We start from the raw sequence: 20,187 nt of genomic DNA on the forward strand, positions 1-20,187 counted from the left end.
TGTTTTCACCAAGCTGCTTGGCATTTGCCCAGTAGTCCTTTCCAGCCTTGTGGAGATCCACAATTTTGTCTTTTATGTCTTTTGACAGCTCTTTGGTCTTGCCCGTGGTAGTAGTTGGTGTCTGACTGACTGTGGGGTGTTTTTAAAGAGTTAGGCAGGTGCTACTAACTTAGGTGAGTGGAGAAGGGGTGGATTCTTTCAAGGCCCAGTAACACGTCTTTAAGAGACTGAATTCTTCTTAGGTGTTACATATAATACTGCGGAACATAATACCTATGGTCCCCAGTGCAAGACAAATAAATTGTTTAAAAATCATAAAATTTAACTTTCTGAGATTTTCTTTTTCATTCGGTCTCTGAGTGGGAATACACCTACAATGTGAATTTCAGACCCCTCCATGACTTGCAAAATTGCAGGGTGTTCAAATACTTCTGTTTCTTAATGTATGTTTATACTGTACATTGTCTTTGAGTTGTTTCTATAAAAAAAGCAACCTTTTCATAATACATGACTCACATTCAGCTGTCACACACTACAATATCAGAGAAAACACAGAACACATTTGTGTCCTTCACAGTTAATTTATTGTGTTAATAGAAGTTGACTAATTTATTTAAAGGCTTTGCTTTGCCCTTGGGGAAATTACATCTGCAGCTTAATGGGAGGAAGGCAATAAGTGGTGGATGATGTGTGAAGCATCTTGTTTGTTGGCTGTGGCTTTTCTTCTTACTGACAACTTGTCTCCGGAATGTGTTTGTCTTAGTGGTGGCATTTGTTTTTATGGTGATAAGTTAAAGGACACACACACATTCATTTCAACAATAAGTGAATGAAAGTGTAATGTTTGTGTTTCACTTTACCTAATTCTGAATACTTTCTCTAACAGGGTGATCAGAGACCTTTTTATCAGCTGCAATGGGCTCAACCAGGTGACTGAACTGGTTCATTTGGATCAGACCCGTTCTACAGCTCTGAAGGTATTTGAGACCCTGATCATAGGCAGTGGTGAGCAGCAGGTTGATGGGACGCTTCAAGAGATAGAGAATGCTGACGCTGAAGAAAGGGAGGCTGGTTTGGGCCTTTCTGAAGAACTGGGGTCCAGAGGCGCTATAGAGGGGCCGCAGAGTCTCAGCAAATTCTATGAAGGCTTAAAGGAGGCATACCCTCGTCATAAGAGCCGGAGCGGGCAGGGCCGTGGACAAGGGCGCAGCCTAGCAGAGACCCACGTTCATGTGATCAACCTCTTCTTGTGTGTGGCCTTCCTTTGTGTCAGCAAAGAGCCAGATTCTGACCGGGACTCGGCCAATGACTCCGAGGACACTTCAGGGTACGATAGTACAGCCAGTGAACCTCTTGGCGGGCGGCTGCCATACCTGTCTCCAGATAGTGTGGCTCTGCCCTCCAAAGAGCAGGTACGACGTGCTGCAGATATCTGGTCGGTGTGTCGGTGGATCTATCTGGCCAGCCCGTTGTTCCAGAGGCAGTTCTTTAGATTAGGAGGACTGGATGTCTGCTTGCGCCTCATGGCTATGGTTATTCAGAAACTCTCCTGTAAGACTAAGGATGGGAAAGCAAAGAAGAAGAGGGACTGTAAGAGTAAAGGCAGCCCAGAGTCCACAGGGCCAACCATCTCACTAGGACAGGAGGAGACAGCTCATTATTTAACTGAAACCCTTGGCACTGGGTCAGCTGAGGGAAAGACCAAAGATCCATCAAAGAAGCTGGAGGAAGAGTGGCAACTCCAAAGTATTAGACTCCTGGAGGCTCTTCTGGCTATTTGCCTACACAGCGCTAACTCAGCCCCGCAGAGGATAGAGCCAGAGCTTTCCTATCAGGTATTCCATTTTATATCATACTGACAAACAAACATCAGACCCGATCCATCATAAAATGATGCACTTTTACTGTGGTTTCAGTAACATGTTATGCTCCCCCTGTAGCTCCAGTCTGTTGAAGACACTCTCTTTGAGGTGAGAGATCAACTCTCTCGCTCGGGGGTCGTGAACACAGACCTTGCTACTCCTTTGTTTGACTCTCTTCTGAGAGTGGCCCTGGCGGAGGTCTCTTCTTGTCCCGACCCCCTCGAGGAGAAGCCAGACAGGGTGAGTCCTGCCTTGGGAGAACCTGTGAGTGTTAACTACACCTTTTCACACTCTCACATTGAATGACACTGTATTACTTGTATGTGTTTAGGACAGTTCAGGTTATATCTTTTTGTTATTTAATAAAGGTCATTTAAACAAAGATGGAAATAAAAATGTGACCTACTGTACATAGAGCTTTTCTGTTGTTTTACTTGTATTTTTTATTAAGCTGTTTTCAGTCAACATACTAGATCTGCTCTCTGGCTGAATGTGATGTTAAAATAGATATAGAAGCAGGCATACAATTAAAAAGAAAACATTTTCCAGTCAAGTGTTGTCAAGCATCAGGGCTGCTGTGTGGGACCAGTCATTGTATGTTGCTAAGCAGCCGTTATCTCCCTCATGTGCAACAAAACAACAGAGATAAATAATAACGGCCCTTGTTCAGCGAGAGCAGACATGGTCACGGCACTGATGTTAGCTTGTGTCCAATATTTTTACAAGATAATATTAGTCCTCGTTTAAATGTTAAAGAAAACACTAAGATTAAAAAACAAAGCAATAAAGTCAGTTGTAAAAGGTTTTTGCAAAACATGGGTGTGAGGCACTTCTCAGTTAATGACTCGCCTCTTGGTAAGTGCCTCCTGTCTCGAAGAATTAAATGTGTTTTTCCACAAGTCTTAAAATGCCTGTCAGACTAAGCCTGTTCCAACACAGGAGGATTTAGTTTTTATATAATAGATTTACCCATTTTGTAGGAGCTTAGTTCTTTCTCAGTGAGCCCAGCAGAGCGCAGTAGTCTCCAAAGCGTTACAATTATATGCAACGATGCTCCACAAACTAGCGTTGTACCGCAACGTTTGTCCAGTGAAGGACTATTGTTCCCTTCACCCGCAATTGAATATCACAGGTGCCGAGTGATCTGTTGAGAGGAATAGAGGTATACATTACAGTAAGCTGCTTCTTGAAGCGGCTTATGGTTCCTCTGTTTACTTGAGTGTGTGTTTGTGTGTGTTTGCACATGTGATGACTGGTCACATAAAGGAACTTGTGTGTGTGTGTGTGTGTGTGTGTGTGTGTGTGTGTGTGTGTGTGTGTGTGTGTGTGTGTGTGTGTGTGTGTGTGTGTGTGTGTGTGTGTGTGTGTGTGTGTGTGTGTGTGTGTTGTGCAAGTCAGCTGATATTTGTCTTATGACCGAAATCTTGTACTTTCCATTACACTACAACTGAAAACTGAGATTCTTTCTTTTTAATTTAATACATTAGACTACTTTTCGTCATGATTTGCATTTCTCAGTTTTACATTCTAAGCTAGGACGTTTTTTTTTTCTTTTCAACCGGATAAGGTAAGGGCTTGCGAAATGATTCTTATCTTCTACCAGACATTTGACAGCGGCGATGACTAGGTTGCATTTAAACGGAACTGAACTCAACTTACTACTTGTCTCTGCAATTCTCATTATTTCCCTTTCTTTTTTGAGAAGCTGCAGGTTTTGGCAGAAAGGGTGGCCCCAGCGGGCGATCTGTCCGAAGAGGTGGACGAGGTTCAGAGCTGTGGCGTCAAGCCCCCTGGAGAGGAGGAGGGCTACGACGCCGATAGTGAAAGCAACCCAGAGGATATGGCCAAGCAGGAAGAGTGTAGGTCCACACACACACACACACACACACACACACACACACACACACACACACACACACACACACACACACACACACACATTTACTCCTACTCAATTCACAGTTACTTCTCACACTTCACTGCTCTAAATAATTGTAGCTTAGACTGGTTAATGTTGTTTGCAGTGTTTGGTTTATTTTATGTCCTGTAATGTTCCACTCCAGATTTGATTCCCCTTTTTTACCTTTTGACCCTGGGCATTTTTTTTGGATTGCTGTAAATTACTTCAGTCTCCATTTTTCCTACGATTTGTTTTTAATGGTAATAAATGTCATGAGACTCATGTTGGTAGATTCAGGGCTCATGTTTGTTTAAGGTTCATTCTATAAATACTCATTTATGTTTGCCTCTGGGAAAATGTTGCTTGTGTGACTTCTGAACCAATCATTCACCCATTTGTGTGTATTTACTTGCATTTAAAATTCGATGTTAAAAAGCCAGTACAGTAAAGGCTTTTAGAGCTCATCCTCATATAGTGGACTCTTAAGAGTGTTTGGCAGTAACAAAGTGACTAGTGGCAGAAAACAAGCCTGGTCTCTCTTTATTCTGCCTTACCAGCCAGTGTCTCCACTGGAACATAGCCTGTTTATACCCGCCTTGCTTTTTTATCCATCAGAATACAGTCATTGTTTTACAGCTGCGAGGAGCTAGAATGTGTGTCCTCATGCGCTGCTGGATCCCGTGACTCTTAAGTCTTCAAAATGGGAGGAATTTTTTTACATCCTGGAAAACAGTGAATCCCAGTTTTATCTTTATTAAATCCCAAGAAGTTAAATAGATTTAAACCGAAATATATTACAGTCACTTCACAACCTTATTTATGTATAACCCTAAATAGAAAAATCTATATTTTTAAAGAACAACAATGACGTGGTGGTCTGCTGTAGTTCACTCTTAGACTAAACGCAAGCTGCTATGCTTTCCATGTATGGTATTGGTGTGAGTGTGTTAGATTGAGCCAACCTGTGTAGCAAGGGGAGAGCCGGCTTCATTAATAAAAGGAGGTCCCAGAAGTCACAAGAGCCTCATGATTTACAGGAGTGCGGACTCCAGCACTCCTGTAAATCATGAGGGGACATCCATGCTGCTCAGAGGCTGAGAACAGGACTCAAACTAATTCATCTCCACTAGCTGCCTCAAAGATAAGAGACTTTCATTGAAGAAGCTGAGAATTCTTCTGGAAGATGAAGCTTATGCAACAAATAATGATAGTTTATGTTATTTTGTCAGCCTGGGTTACGTCCATCATCGTTTTTGAGTCTCTGATCTTGCCCTGTTGTGTGTGATTGTTCCATTAGGGGTGAACATGGAGTCCGCTATGTTGCATGAGTTGGCAGCCGTGACAGGCAGACCGGGACGAGGCACGCTGCTGCTATTCCCGGAAATCTGCACAATGGAACTGCAGCTTCTTGCCGCTGGATCCCCAGATCTGGAAGTTCTGAGTCATGTGTTTCACTGCTTGCTGACTGCAGTACATGCCAACCATCGCAATGCTGCCTTGCTCTACAATCAGGTCAGAGTGACCACTTCTTCTTTTCTATATTACTACTGTATTTTCCACCTCAACAGACCATTTGTCTTAACAGTGCTGTTCACTGTGCTGTGTGGAAAATGACTAACCTTTTGTTCTGATCTTCACAGGGGGGAGTCAAAACAATCTTGTCTGGCTTCCACAATATCCTCAGTCAAACAGACCCCTCCTTTACCGGTTTGTTATTTCTTCTTGCTTTTATTTATTTAATCTTTAGAGCTACGTCTATGTCAAAAGTAGGGACCCTCAGTCTGTTGAATCAGTCGTGAGTCTTTAATGGTTAAATGGCAGTCCCTTTATGACTGATGTTAATGATGATCTAAACTCACTGTATTAATTTTATATTTAAAATTTTGCTTCTGATAGTTTGACAATTTGTAAACAACCCTTAGACTGTATATTTTAACCACTTGGCGAGTATATTGTTATACACAGACTGGTGTTTTTTACAACAGTGTGTGGTGAATGAAAACTGTTAATGTAATCTGCACATCATTTGTCTACATTCAGACTGCCAGACTGTGCTAGTGGAGCTGCTGGTTGCCATGGTGAGCCAGCGAATCACAGCAGAGGAACTGGCTCTATTGATTCGCCTCCTCCTGGAGAAGAACCCACCTACTGTAAATAGCAACCGCTATCAGTCACACACAGTTATCTTATGTTCAGGGAATTGACACTCATAACTTATATTCACACTGAGCAGCTTTTCAGCTGCAAGAACACATTAGTTAAGCATCCTTCCTGTCTCACTTCTTCTTCTTAAACTCATCAACATATAATGCTTGCCTTGGACCACTTCATTCTATACGCAGTTAGTGCATGCGTGCGTGCATGCGTGAGAGAGAGAGAGAGAGAGAGACAGAGAGACAGAGAGAGTGAGTGAGTGAGTTATGGTGCTACAACTCATTACTGCAGGTTTAAATTCAGCATCAGATGTCATTAATAATCTGTCTCTAAGAAAAAGGTTTCCGAAGGCGAAGGGAGTTTATTTTTAGCCATGTGAACCTAATGACTTGTTTTCTGTCTGCAAAAATGAGAGACATCAGTGAATGTCAAATGTCACAAAACTCACAGGGTTCCCCTAAGATAGATACTATATACTGTAGATACGTAATTAAACCTGTAAATTGTTTTAAAATATACAGTATATATTGTTCAATTAAAACTGATAGATTTTCTCTTTGACCTACCAGGAGATTTTGTTGGAGGGCATCCTACAAATAGTTGAAGCCAACATGAATATGGAACCGCTTCACTTCCTGACATTTCCCATAGTCCTCGGGGCATCAATGCCAGGAGGTGTGTCCCCTGGCTCAAGACAGAATGGTGCGGCTGGAGGAAAAAGTGTTGGCGTGCTTTGGAAGGGCAAACTGTCTCCCGGCCGCAGGGAGGGGGATGCTGAATACCGACCAAACCACTTTTATTCATCTCCATGGCACATCGCTCCGTTACACCTGCCCCTTGTCGGGCAAAACTGCTGGCCCCACATGGCCAGCGGCTTCAGTGCCTCTATGTGGCTGAGCGTGGCAGAACAGGAAGAGAGGGGTGGGGACAAAGACAAGGGTGAGCAGCAGATTCTTTGTGGTTACGGTAACACCATCTTGATGCAACTTAAAGTCCTCTAACGTGAACAGAATGTGAAGATTCTCTCTTTGTTGTTTACAGAAGAGAGTAGCGCACCTGCAGCTGAGGCTCATCATGGCTCCTCTCAGGCTGGGACACGATTAGTGGAGGAAAGCCTCATTCATATTCTGTCCATGGGCTCCAAGGCACTGATGCTGCAAGTGTGGGCAGACTTCACAACAGGCTCTCTCACATTCAGGTGAGCTTCAGCTTTGCTAAATTCTCAAAGATGCCTGAGCATTGGGTTACCGTTCTTCAAGTGAAGTTTTTAAGTTTCTTAAATTTGTGCTGTGCCGTTCCTTCAGAATTTGCATAGACCCTAATGATGAGATAAAAGCAGGACTGTTGGCGCAGGCAGACTCTGTTGAGGGGCTGCTCAGGCCAGGCCAGTGGCAACACCTTGGCCTCACTTACAGCCAGCAGCCAGAGGGCAAGAAGAACATCCATGGCTGTGTTGTTGTCTGGGTGTGTGGTATCAGGTGAGGAACAGGATTGCAGTTTTTTAAATGAGGTCCATTTGTCTACAATATTCTATTTTATTCCTTTTATATCTTTCTCAGGAAATGTGAGGTTTCCTTGGACTACACCCTCCCCAGAAAGTCGAGTTTATCGTCTGACAGCAACAAGACGTTCTGCATGTTGGGCCACTGCGCTCCATCCTCTGAGGAGCTGTTGAAGCAGGGTGGACGCTGGGGCATGGGCACTGTGCTTCTCTTCAATGGTATTGTTTATTATACTGGAATCACATGTCTTTAAGCTTTTAGACACCTAATGCAGATGTGCAGGATGGTGCTTGAGATCATTTTATATCCTCACTGCTGCTCTCTGGTGGTACATTGATTACAGCCCTTTCTCTCCTATTGTTTAAGCAGTTTTGCTGTCTGTATTTTATAAGTCTACTTGATCTACTGTAAAGGGCTGGAGTTGGTGTGATGTACAGTGAGCTGTAGATTCACCGCATCCACTCTGGAGGCATACTGAAAATGCCTCTAATTGGCTGTGAAAGGCTCACACCGCGACAGCCGTGACCTGTGAGCTTAACTGATGTCTTTAGATGGGCTTTAGCCTTTTCACTGTTGTCGGAATTCATCGTAGAAAGCAGTTTATCCTTGGGGGGAAAAAGGCCTGTGGGATTTGTGAAGACAAGAAATAAAACATTAAAAGGCACCACGGTGCCTTAAGGGTCTCACTTTACATCACATCACATGAAGTAATGAGATATTTAAGGAATAATCTAAATCATTTATGATGTTTTTTCAGGATCCATTTTCTCATGATTCAGGGAAGTTTAAAATTGCAAGATATTCCATAATAAACCCCCAAGTACCCCAGCAGAATATACAGTATAGCTCACTATTTTTTGAAGTGAGTAACTCACTTTTGTTGTGCAATGTGGACTAGTTTAACTGTGTGTTTACCTGCACGTTTCAGGGTCTAGAATAGGATCTGAGGAGGCCTTCTACCTGTACACCAGCGGACCTGACCTCACCTCAATCATGCCGTGCAAATATGGCAAGCCTAGCAGAACATTCTCCAAGTTTGTCACTGAGGAAGGACTGAAGTACGAGCATGTGCGAGAGATTCTGATGAAGAGCCAGGATGTGGACACAACAGTTCTGGTTGTAAGTGTGTGGTTAGACGAGGCAGTTAAACATTAAATGTGATAAAGATGTTTTATTGTCTCTTTTCTGAATGCAGTTGTGTTAAACTCTAGATTGACATGGCTGTTGAGCCCTTGTGCTTTTGTGATTCAAGCGCTCTGTAAGCATAGCAAATCCCTCCAGTGTCTCATTCACTGTTTCATTTCACGGTGTATGAGTAATGTGTTGTTTCAATTAGTTGTCATTTATGATACTGCATTGTAGGAAGTAATTTTTTCCCAGCTGGAAAAATCCATTACTGTTAAGCTGCAACTATTTTGGTGAAACTGAAAATACTTCTCTTCAATTAAACGTTAATGGCTTTGTTGATGAAAAGAAGGCATTGAATGATGTCCCTCTACATCTTATTAACTTATGTAACATTCTTGCCAAGTGCAGGCAAGGTCAGTTTATTCATATAAAATGCTTCACTGTACACAAATATTACAAATCATTTGAACTTGCACGATGACAGTTTTGGCACCAAAGATAATTGTTTGCGTTGTGTTTCCACACAGGAGAGTTTGGCAGTTGTGTATACCCCCAGCAGTCCCAGAGTCTACACTATCTATGAGCCTGTAATCCGACTGAAGGGCCAGGCCAAGACTGTGGTAACCCAGCGGCCCTTCAGCTCCAAAGAGATACACAGTGTTTCCCTGGAGCCCAACGCTCTTAAGGCTCTGCTTCCCACTGAAACCCAAGGGCTGCAAAGTGTTCTGCACAAGATTGGAGGAACTGGAAATTTTGTCTTCCTTTTTGCACAGGTAGGCATACAGTAACAATGTATATTGGCACCCTCCGTGGCGCTGTACATCAGTCACCGTCACACATTTGGCATCTGCTGTATTTGACTGACCTGTCGTTCCTCTCTGGTGCTCTGCGGTGTCCAGACGGTGGAGCTGAGTGACTGTGAAAAGACCCAGGCTCTGGCCCTGCGGGTGCTGCTGTCTTTGTCCAAGTTTAACCAGCACCGCATCCATGAAATGGACTGTTACCATGGTTACTCTATGATCCACCAGGTCCTCATCAAGTCAAAGTGCATCGTGGGATATCATATACTGAAAGTGAGTCACATCTTGAATGCTTAGCTTGTCTTCTCTTCCAACGCACTCAGTCCAGTGGTACCCACACTTGGAACCTGACACACTAGTGCCTCTCTGTGCCAACATCAGTGACCTCGCTGTTACCTGTCCCTCTGGCTGTGTCTGTAATTGCTCTGTGTGGTGACTGTAATGCTGAAATGGACTCTGTCTGTCTTGATAAAACACAGAGCCCCTGCAGAATCACTCTGATTGCCTTTTTGTGTTCCTATAATAAACTAAACTGCAGCTAGAACTGCACTCGTAAGTGATATGTACCCCTGATAATGATTGCTATATGAATAGCACATGCTGTGTCACTCGAAATTGTTTTCAATTCATTTTCCATTTTGTATCTCAATACTTAATACTTTAAACGTAACCTGACTAAAGCTAAAACCACTTGTCCAGTGGATTAATAATGTAGCAAACCGTGTACAACTGCAAGGTCTTGTCTTACTTCAGTGTACCAGTGACCTGAAGGACTATGCAATTTATTACCACTGCAGTGAAGATGGTCACAAATTACAGGCTTTGATCAATATAGACAGAGCTGCACAGAAAATAAATGGCTTTGGGTTTGATGGACTGATTAACGCTACAAAAAATGTCATGGAGAGTTTATTGATTTTCTTCTTTCTGGAGTTTTGCACTGCAAGATTATTTCTGGAGAGACACATACTTCAATATGTTGAGGTATCTGTCTGATTAGATTGAACAGAACTTTGGAAGTTATTATTGAACAGTGAAGAAGTGGCTGTATTTCTGACATAGTGGCCAAATTGTGTCTCTGTAGACTCTGCTGGATGGATGCTGCAGTGGACCCATCCTCATATTGGGGGATGATGGTCAATTTCGGTTGGACACGGAGTCTGTCGCTGTGGTGCAGGATATCAAGCTTCTCTCAGACATTCTTTTGGACTGGAAAATCTGGGCCAAAGCAGAGGTAAACCCCCATGGGTGGTCATTATTAATTAAACTTAAGAGAAAGGGCACGCATACTCAGCATAGGTAAAATATAATACAAGTATATTGTTTATCCGAAACCTTTATGATTTATCGTTTTGTAGTAAAATACTGCCACTGCAGTATCTTCTGGTTATTTCCTTTTAATGATTTTACAGTTTCACCTTTAATTAAAAACAAATAGCTCCACATTATTATTATCTGAGAATAGGCTGGTTATATATGTATACACCTTGGAAGCTACTCAGCCCCATGAATGGAATCTAGAATTTAAAAACACTTAACTATATGTATAGGATTTTACACACCACTGAAGAGTGAGTGATGGTATTCTCAGCCTCACCAATAGGAAAATCTAGTTCTTTGCTCATCTAATGTCCTTCACTGTTTTTTTTTCTCCCAGTGTGGGGTGTGGGAAACCCTGCTTGCTGCCTTAGAGATTCTCATCAGAGTCCACCACCCTCATCAGGTTTTCAACATCCGCCAGTTCCTCAACGCAAAAGTAGTTCATCGATTCCTGCTCACCTGCCAGGTGTTACAGGTTGGTCCCTGGCATTATCTCAGCATCATAATACACATGTTGTGCCAGGGACTGTTATTTACAATGTTGTGGTTTGTCTTAAGGAGCACCGGGATGAGCACCTGACTGCCATCCCTCAGGAAGTCTGTTTGTCGTTCGTCAAAGTCATTCAGGAGATCCTCGGCTCACCTCCAGACTTGGACCTGCTAAAACTGATCTACAACTTCCTGCTGGCTGTCCACCCACCTACGAACACCTACGTCTGCCACACTCCATCTACTTTTTATTTTTCACTACACATAGGTGAGGGAGCAGTGCAGTGTCACTTGAAAGCAAAGTCCCATTAATTTAATGCACTGAGATCTTTTGATGTCTGTTTTTTTTTTTTTTTAGATGGGAAGTTGTACCAGGAGAAGGTGCAGTCCATTATGTACCTGAGACACTCCAACAGTGGAGGAAAGTCTGCCTGCAGCTCTGTGCTCTCACTCTCCCCCACTGTCTTTAATGATGCTTCCACTGAAGGTATAGCTTCAACTACAGTATATCACGCTCCCAGTCTCCAACACAGTGGGGAAAATTAAATATAACCCTTTAGTTTAGAACGTAATTAGAAATGTAAAGATTAGCAGTGGAATGAGATTTGTTTCACATGCTTAGTACTGTCGGAACCCTATTTTTGTTTAAGTGCCTCAGCTGATGCATGACGATTCGGTAATTATGTGAAACTCCCTACGAGTTTACTGCTAAACAAGTCTCTCCTAAGCATTAATTCTTTTTTTAAAGTTTTTTATTGTTTTGCTTATTCTTCCAGTTAAATTCTTCCTTTATGATGGGTGTCAGAGTATAAATACACAACCATACAGTAGCTTAAGAGATAAGATATTTAGGGAAAACAAAACAAATGCAGTGTAGTACTGTACCTTTTTAAATTAAATAATCTTTATATATTAAAACACTTTTGCTCTGTCGTCCAGGTCATCTTCATGCTCCTACCCCTGAACCTGGGGGTGATGACCAGTCCTTACGCCCACCTAGTTTTGCACCATCACCATACTCCTCCCCACTGCTCACGCCTCGACTTGGACACAGTAGCTCAAGTGAGGCAGGTGAATGTGAAAGGGTCTCACTGGCCACTCATCAGGCTCTAGGCAGCACAGAGACACTCAAGAAGGGCGGGTGTGAGGAGCAGCTGCTCAGCAGCTGTGAATCGGCTAAGACAATCTGCGACAACGCTGATGTAGGTGAGAGAGGATCTCAACGGACGCCTTCCATCAGCGTGGAGGAGGAGCGGGACGAGGGAGCAGAGGTGGACAGCCTGACCGAAGGCAGCGTGGGCGTCTCAGAGTCTGAGGACAGGTGCGACTGGGCTAGTGACGACGCTCCACGCCGGCCCGACAGCCTCAAAGGCATCCAGTCCTTCCAGAGGAGCCACAGCAACCTGACCAGTCTGGGCCTGGCCTTCCCAGCTGCAAACGGCTCGTTGGCAATCAGCCGCTGGCCTACTACTGCAGACCGGGGCTCCTTACCTGAAGACTGGGAGACCTACACCTACTCTCCTGGCTATGAAAGAACCCACAGCAAGACGGAGTCCAATGACAAGTAAAGTTCTGAAGTAGAGACAACACTTATATATGTGTTATATTGCTATTTATAAAAATAAATATAGAACACTAAATCTATTTTGTTGGCAGTATATGTTTTAGCCACAAGTCCATCACCCATAGACGGAGACACACACTGACATGCATGGGCAATTTAGAGTCACTTGTTGATTTGGGTTACTGTTCATAGAAATGAATTGAGCACTGAAGTCCTTGTCTTTTAGGTCCAGCACTGAGGACTGCCTGGTGCTGATCTGCTGTGGACTTTACGATCTTCTGAGGGGCGTCTTACTACTGATGCCTGACCTCCTGCTCGATGAGGTGATGGACAAACTGGTCCAGCCAGAGGCCCTCATTGTCCTGGTCAATCACTCGTCACCTCTCATTCAACAAGGAGTCATGAAGGTAGGCTCAGTATTCTCTTTGATGGGTCTCATATAGAACAGGTGGGCGTGATTTTCATTAGCAGATACATTTTACTGCACTTTGCCATTATGGTGTTGTGACTGCTGACTGCAGCTCAGCTAAAAGTAACCATGATCCTAACTGCAGGTTGTACACTGTAATTTGTGCAACCATATTTCTAATGTAACTCACGTCTTGCTCGTGTTTTCCAGCTGCTGGATGCCTATTTCCGCCGTGCCCACAAGGAGCAGAAGGAAAAGTTCTTGAAAAATCACGGCTTCTCACTGCTAGCCAACCAGCTGTACATTCATCAGGGCAGCCAGGGGCTGCTCGAATGCTTCCTGGAGATGCTATTTGGACACGCAGTGGGCTTAGAGGAAGAGTAAGTGATAGGATAATAATATTTTTCTCTTCTCTTTCACAAATTGTCTTTGATGTGTGTATATACAGTACTTGTACACAGTCTAACATTCTTTATGTAACCCTTTTCAGCCTGGACTTGGAGGAAATGGAAGGCATCTCACCCTTCAGAAAGCGTTGTATCATCCCGGTGCTGGGACTTATTGAAAACTCTCTTTATGACAACTCCCTGGTGCACAATATCCTGTGTATGTTGCTGCAGCTGCTCAACGCCTGCCCCAAGCTGGCAGACATCCTGCTAGACCACGGGCTGCTCTACGTGCTCTTTAACACCCTCTCCACCCTCAATGGCATGGAGAACGGGTATGGCTGCCAGAACCGAATGATTCATTCAAACACCTCCATGTGCACTTGGGTTTCTGTCTTGAGCCCTTGAGCCATAAATGAAATGATCGATTCTCTCACTGTTCGTCGATCTGGCACGTAAGAGTGATAGTCCCACGTCCTCATTCATATTTTCATGTTGTTCCTCCTTCTGCAGTATTCCCCTGAATGACTACAAACTTCTGGTGTGTGACATCCAGCAGCTGTTGGTAGCTGTGACTATCCACTCCTGCAGCTCTTCGGGGTCCCAATACTTCCGCATCATCGAAGACCTCATTACCCTGCTGGGTTTCATGCAGACCAGTAGGATGCGTCGCACGCAGGGTGAGGGACTGAAATTTACAAATTCCATACGTATGCAAAATGCATTAGTGTTGTCATCTACTATGCTCTGGAGTTTTGGGTGATATCAAGTTGTCAAGGTCTGCTGCAGAAAGACACTGTGCTGTCGCTTCATTATCTACACTATGTAGAAACTCATTTAAGAAATATCCCACATCCACATCTTCCCACTAAATGGTTTTCTGTCATTGTTCCCTTAATATGCTGTCTGAAAAATTATCTACCCACTCTTCCTCATTCTAGCTTATGCTATTATTCTCATCTGATATAATTAGTTTGTGATCACAGAGATGTTAACAATTATGTCGCTGTACATGGCACCCTTTAATTTTGGTTGTTTGTCATTTTAGTAATTATACTCAAATGTCTTATTGTATTCCATGAGCCTCATGCAGGATCATTTCCTTTTCTAAAGCTAAACCTTCGTAACCTGTGTTAAGTTGTTCTTTTTTGACTTAGACGCCACTTGCTAATGTTTAGTACTCTAATCTCTCATTGAAATGCTGTAAAACAGGAAATAAACAGTAAACAGACATACAGTACAGTACCTTGGTGCAAACGTACTGACTACTAACTAACCTGTTACTTTGCCATTGATCAGTGAACTTCAAGCATGACCAAGTACATTGTCTGTCTCCTCCTTGCTTTTGCCCAGAGATGGCCGTGGCTTTGCAGTTCCGCGTTCTTCAGTCAGCAATTGAGTTCATAAAGACGACTGCTAACCAGGAACCTCAGAAATCGAGTAGCTCTGTTAATGCACCAAGCTCTCCACATCACGCTATCTTTCAGAAGCGCAAGAGCATCGCAGGTGATTTTCAGTGTGATACTACAAATGAAATCTGCCCATGTTCTTATCCTTGATCTCGACCTCCATGTGACTTCATGTATTTCCATGCCTCACTGTTATCTGCTGGTTTATTGGTCCTCTTCTCATCCCAACCTGAAGGTTCCATTGCCATGAAAGACTCCATAATCCCCCGCATTCCCCGACAGCACTACTGCTCCTACGGCCAGATCCCCCTGTCCCCTCCTTTCAGCTTTCTTTCCCAAGACTCCCCCCTTCCCTCCCCTCTAGGAGCACCATCCTACATGTTCCACTGTGATGCAGGTAGCTCGGACTGTGGTCCTCAGCAAAGAGCATCCTCCGTGTCGTGCACTTTTGCAGTGAACTCACCCGTTCCCTTAATTTGCCCAGTATCCCCTTGAGCTACTGGTGCTTTTGTGTGTGTGCATGTTTCAGTGCTTACTTAAATCAGCGTTAAGCATTCCACCACAGATGGCTTTTTGATCAGTGAATCTTCTGTGTTCAGTGATGTCTGAAGCATTTGCATAAACCTACACTAAACTTCAAAGTGAGAGTGTGTGTACTTCCAAATGGCGTGCAATCACAGGTGCCCAGCTAACGATTGCAATACTCAGCATATACCAATATTGTACTTGTAGGCCGGCGTCGGCTCTCCCTGGCCCATACTGACTCTCTCCTCATGCGGATGCGCTCTGTAGCCAGCGATGAGCTTAACCAGATGATGCAAAGGAGGATGAGCCAGGAGAACCCCATACGTGCTAGTGAAACTGAATTTGTCCAGCGCTTGCAGAGACTGGTGGTTCTTGCAGTCAACAGACTCATTTATTATGGTAAAAGTCTTTTCTCTTCTCTAGCTTATCTGTCTAACTTCTCTGGTTTCAAACTGAACCAATTCATACTATGTTTGGATGTGTTTCTGGTTTCAGATGTGAGTCAGGACCTATTTGACCTCCTAAATATTCCAGACTCTCCAGACCAACAACTCTTCACACCAGAACCGGGCGATCAACTGCAGGATGAGAGTGGCCCCTCCTCTGTCCCACACTCTCCTACGCCCTTCACCTTCCCGCCTGCCAGCAAGAAGAGCTTTCAGAAAGACATTCTCAAACTTATGATGGATGGGATCAAAATCAGCCTGGTATAACAACAGTCACTTTGTAATTCCTTTTTTTCACAGTAAAAGCTGATCATATACCTTTATGATATAGCATTATGCATGGTTTTGCAGGGCAGCACAGGTCGCGGAGGAGCCCCACATCAGCAGTGGCGAAGAATCCTATGGTCATGTCGAGACACGTTTCGGGTCCAGATCGGGCGCCTGCTGGTGCATTCGCTGAGCCTTGCTCTTCCTCTATCTGACAGGAAGGAGGCGCTTGACTTTGTGTTTGATCATAAACATTTGGATATCCTTAAGGAGAGCCTCAGCCCAGGTCTTGAGGTTAGTGTGAAGAATATGTTTCAATCGATTTTAATTTATGGGGTGTATATTGTTGGGTAGTGCAAATAAGCATCCAGTAGAGCATGTTAGCTTTGCCTCACATTTCCACAGGCAATATTGCAAGATCAGCTTGACCTTGCTTCCGAACTGACTCAACAGATGTTTTTGTGCTCTTGATTACCTCCAAACATGGTCAGTCATTTGTTCTCTGCTTTGATTTTTATTTTATTCTTTCTTTTACTCAGCATGGACCAAAGTTGTCACTGTACCTGTTTGAGATGCTGCATGAACACAAAGACAGCCTCACCAAAGATGAACAAAACACTGTGGGTGTATTCATGACCTCACTCAAGCTCTGCGGCCAGCGCTGCATTCCACCCAACGCTCCACACAGACCAGAGCTGCTCAGAGCTATAAATGAGGTAAGTTTTAAAACAATCATTGTTAAAGGGATCTTTTTAATGAAATTGAATTTGCTTGTGTAATAGTAAAAGATTTTTTAGTCATGTTTTGTGCAGGTGAGTCTTATTCCTGACTGATAAGGTTTTGCCAATATGTAACCTTGTTCACAGGAGAAAATCAAGTACGAGACAGATGAGAAAACAAGCAAAGTGGCATGGGAAAAGAAAGTGGCTAACACTCAGAGGAAGTGAGTTGTGGCTTTTATTTGATGTAAAATTGAAGTTCAACTCATTGTAACAGTGATGAGAATGATGTCAGTTTGTTCATTCTAATACACATCACATCATTCTTTCTTACTCATCTGCAGCCTCATTCAGAGGCTGGATGGAAAGTCCAAGGACATTTCCAAGATTGCAGCAGATATCACTCAGAATGTGTCTCTGAGACAAGGCATGGAGAGAAAGAAAGTCATCCAGCACATCAGAGGACTGTACAAGACTGACCTGAGTGCCAGTCGCCACTGGCAGGAGCTGGTGCAACAACTCACACATGATCGGTGGGCATGGAAATGTGTCATTCAATATTAGATCAAAGAAGATTAATTATAGCAGACTAGTATGAATGTAATTAGTGATTTACTGTACCGGCCTGTTTCAGAGCGGTCTGGTATGACCAGACCTCATACCCAACATCTTGGCAGCTTGACCCCACTGAAGGGCCAAACCGGGAACGACGGCGGCTGCAGAGATGTTTCCTCACCATACCTAACAAATACCTGCTCCCAGACAGACGCAAGCCTGAAGGTGGGTAACCCTTTCTTTTATGTGTAGCAATAATGCAGCATTCCTGTAGCTTCACTGTCAGTTGTTTGACCTTGTGTCTTATTTAGATCCAGTGAAGCCTCCACTTTCATTCCTGTTTGAGGACAAGACCCACTCGTCTTTTTCCTCCACTGTGAAAGACAAAGCCACCAGTGAGCCCATAAGGTAATAGTAAAGTAAATTTGCTTTATATATGCGAGTGAGATTACATCACATGTCTCTCTGGAGGCAATAATGTCCTATTGAAGACAGTAGGTTATTGACTTGTGGTACACTGAGAGGCGATGTATCTGTTGTGAGTATTGCCTTATTTTGTCCTTAGGTTCACTCGACGGTGTGTCAGCGTGGCCCCTTCCAGAGAGACGGCAGGGGAGCTGCTTCTGGGTAAGATGCTGACCACTGCTCACATCTGCTTCATGCATAATATATTGAGCTGCTCAATGGTGAAAAGAAAACAGAGAGAATATCATTCTCTGTGAGGTTCTGCTCTTACACAAAAGTGTTTGTTCACCATTCATTAGATAAGGGTTTTGTTTGTTTTGCTTATTATACACCAAATCTCCCTCATCTTGCGCTTGTCTCACAGGAAAGTCTGGGATGTACTTTGTAGAGGACAACGCTGCCGATGCTCATGACAGCCAGGTAAAGCCAGGCTTTATTGGCTGGGCCCATTCTCTGTCAGTGGGATAGGAATTCATGCAGCTCAACCCTGGATGCATTTATCTGTTTGGACAGAGCCTTCATGGGGAGACGGAGGCACCTTCTTTCTCTTGGACGTACGAAGAGATCAAGGAGGTGCACAAGCGATGGTGGCAGCTAAGAGACAACGCTGTGGAGATTTTTCTAACCAACGGCAGAACCCTGCTGTTAGCCTTTGACAACACCAAGGTGAGGCAAAGGCACAAGTCACAAGGGATAAAGATGAAGGATGCTGTTGTCAGGAGGAATATGAGATATTCAAGAAGCAGATGATGAAATGAAGGCTGATGTTGCTCACGAGTGCTACGCGGTGGCTGTCGTAGCATGTTTACTTTAGCTGTTTTATTCCATTAGTGTAAAGAGCTGCAGTGGGTCTATCATCCATAGCTACAGTACGTCTACACCTGTACTGTAGACTAACAGCAGATCACACAAGGAAGTCCAAGTGTAATGTGAATATAAGCTAAAGGAACCCAGTCCTGCTGGAAAAAAAACATGCCTGAACAAAGATTTGAGTTAAGAATTAATTATTGATTTGAATTTTCTCCTCTTTTAAGCAACCTCCGCTGAGCTTTGCGTTGCTTTATGCCAACACTTAGTTTCTCTTTTCTAACACATTATAGTTCTGCGTCTTAATCACAGGTCTGTGAATTCAAAAGCTGTAGTACAGTAGTTCGTGCCTGTTAACAGGTTGTGATGGTGAAGAGTCCTCATTAGCATGTGGACATTAGCCATTAGTCTGCAGCTTCATGAAGCATGATTGTTAAAACTTGATACTATTTTTCCTAAACAATATTATATTATTATTATTTGCAATATGTGTTATTAATATCTGTGCGAGTTATTAGTTTTCCCCTTAAACGTCTAATAGCTTAATCTTTCACCCTCTAATAGACCAGCCAAGCTACTTTTAGCTCCCTTGTAGCACCAGGTTCATTTGTCAGCAGCACAGGAAACTAAGAGGTTTAATTCATCACCCTGTAACATTTAAAATTACATTTGAGCCTGTGCTTTTTCTGTTTTGCAATGTGGCCCTGACACCAGTGGTAGAAATGAGCTCATGGTGATTTGTGTTTTTGTTCTAGTTCCGCGACGACGTCTACCACAACATCCTCACCTCTGACCTGCCCAACCTGCTGGAGCACGGTAACATCACGGCCCTGACACAGCTCTGGGGCTCTGGTCAGATCTCCAACTTTGAGTACCTCACCCATCTTAACAAGCATGCCGGCCGCTCCTTCAACGACCTCATGCAGTACCCGGTGTTCCCCTTCATTCTGCGAGACTACACCAGTGAGACGCTCGACCTGCAGGACCCAAACATATACAGGTCAGTGGCTGATGGAAAGCCATTTGATGTTAGGATAACAATGACATATTCCAAATGTGTCCTCACAAACCAGGCTTTGCCTTTTTGTGATTGTTTAGGAATTTGAGCAAACCCATCGCCGTCCAGTCCAAAGAAAAAGAGGATCGTTACGTGGACAACTATAAGGTGAAGCCTTGTTGTTGGTCTGTAGCTGGCGTTATTAGATGTTCCTACTAAGACGTGTGTTCTGTGCAGTACCTGGAGGAGGAGTACAAAAAGGGCATTCGTGAAGATGACCCAATGCCCCCTGTCCAGCCGTACCACTACGGGTCACACTACTCCAACAGTGGCACCGTCCTGCACTTCCTGGTCCGGATGCCTCCTTTCACCAAGATGTTCCTCGCATACCAAGGTGAGTCACAAAAGATAAGTCAAAGACAAATCCACAATCTGAGAATTCTCCAGCTGTACCTATAGTTTTAACCACTGCTGTGAATGTTA

The 20,187-nt window shown here is 43.7% G+C and overlaps 1 protein-coding gene across 4 annotated transcripts in view; it reads left to right on the forward strand.

The window, feature by feature from the left end:
- Positions 1–20,187, forward strand: part of lyst (lysosomal trafficking regulator) — a 42,145-nt gene that overhangs the window by 16,715 nt on the left and 5,243 nt on the right. The window contains exons 7-44 of one of the 4 annotated variants that reach the window (XM_029175502.3): positions 887–1,835; positions 1,941–2,126; positions 3,565–3,721; positions 5,060–5,274; positions 5,403–5,469; positions 5,803–5,912; positions 6,486–6,855; positions 6,958–7,114; positions 7,221–7,394; positions 7,476–7,636; positions 8,347–8,537; positions 9,074–9,319; positions 9,446–9,619; positions 10,431–10,580; positions 11,004–11,141; positions 11,225–11,423; positions 11,514–11,642; positions 12,095–12,719; positions 12,946–13,126; positions 13,339–13,508; positions 13,619–13,849; positions 14,028–14,194; positions 14,868–15,020; positions 15,159–15,320; positions 15,656–15,847; positions 15,944–16,155; positions 16,246–16,455; positions 16,701–16,877; positions 17,028–17,104; positions 17,225–17,413; positions 17,515–17,660; positions 17,747–17,843; positions 18,001–18,062; positions 18,265–18,320; positions 18,414–18,566; positions 19,463–19,707; positions 19,806–19,872; positions 19,942–20,098. In XM_029175502.3, coding sequence (XP_029031335.1) covers positions 887–1,835; positions 1,941–2,126; positions 3,565–3,721; positions 5,060–5,274; positions 5,403–5,469; positions 5,803–5,912; positions 6,486–6,855; positions 6,958–7,114; positions 7,221–7,394; positions 7,476–7,636; positions 8,347–8,537; positions 9,074–9,319; positions 9,446–9,619; positions 10,431–10,580; positions 11,004–11,141; positions 11,225–11,423; positions 11,514–11,642; positions 12,095–12,719; positions 12,946–13,126; positions 13,339–13,508; positions 13,619–13,849; positions 14,028–14,194; positions 14,868–15,020; positions 15,159–15,320; positions 15,656–15,847; positions 15,944–16,155; positions 16,246–16,455; positions 16,701–16,877; positions 17,028–17,104; positions 17,225–17,413; positions 17,515–17,660; positions 17,747–17,843; positions 18,001–18,062; positions 18,265–18,320; positions 18,414–18,566; positions 19,463–19,707; positions 19,806–19,872; positions 19,942–20,098 — 7,502 coding nt within the window. The remainder of the gene's footprint in view (positions 1–886; positions 1,836–1,940; positions 2,127–3,564; positions 3,722–5,059; positions 5,275–5,402; positions 5,470–5,802; positions 5,913–6,485; positions 6,856–6,957; positions 7,115–7,220; positions 7,395–7,475; positions 7,637–8,346; positions 8,538–9,073; positions 9,320–9,445; positions 9,620–10,430; positions 10,581–11,003; positions 11,142–11,224; positions 11,424–11,513; positions 11,643–12,094; positions 12,720–12,945; positions 13,127–13,338; positions 13,509–13,618; positions 13,850–14,027; positions 14,195–14,867; positions 15,021–15,158; positions 15,321–15,655; positions 15,848–15,943; positions 16,156–16,245; positions 16,456–16,700; positions 16,878–17,027; positions 17,105–17,224; positions 17,414–17,514; positions 17,661–17,746; positions 17,844–18,000; positions 18,063–18,264; positions 18,321–18,413; positions 18,567–19,462; positions 19,708–19,805; positions 19,873–19,941; positions 20,099–20,187) is intronic. The other 3 variants (XM_029175504.3, XM_055502701.1, XM_029175505.3) reach the window with 3 other exon arrangements.

Source organism: Betta splendens, chromosome 15 (genome assembly GCF_900634795.4).
Source record: "Betta splendens chromosome 15, fBetSpl5.4, whole genome shotgun sequence".
Taxonomy (NCBI): domain Eukaryota; kingdom Metazoa; phylum Chordata; class Actinopteri; order Anabantiformes; family Osphronemidae; genus Betta; species Betta splendens.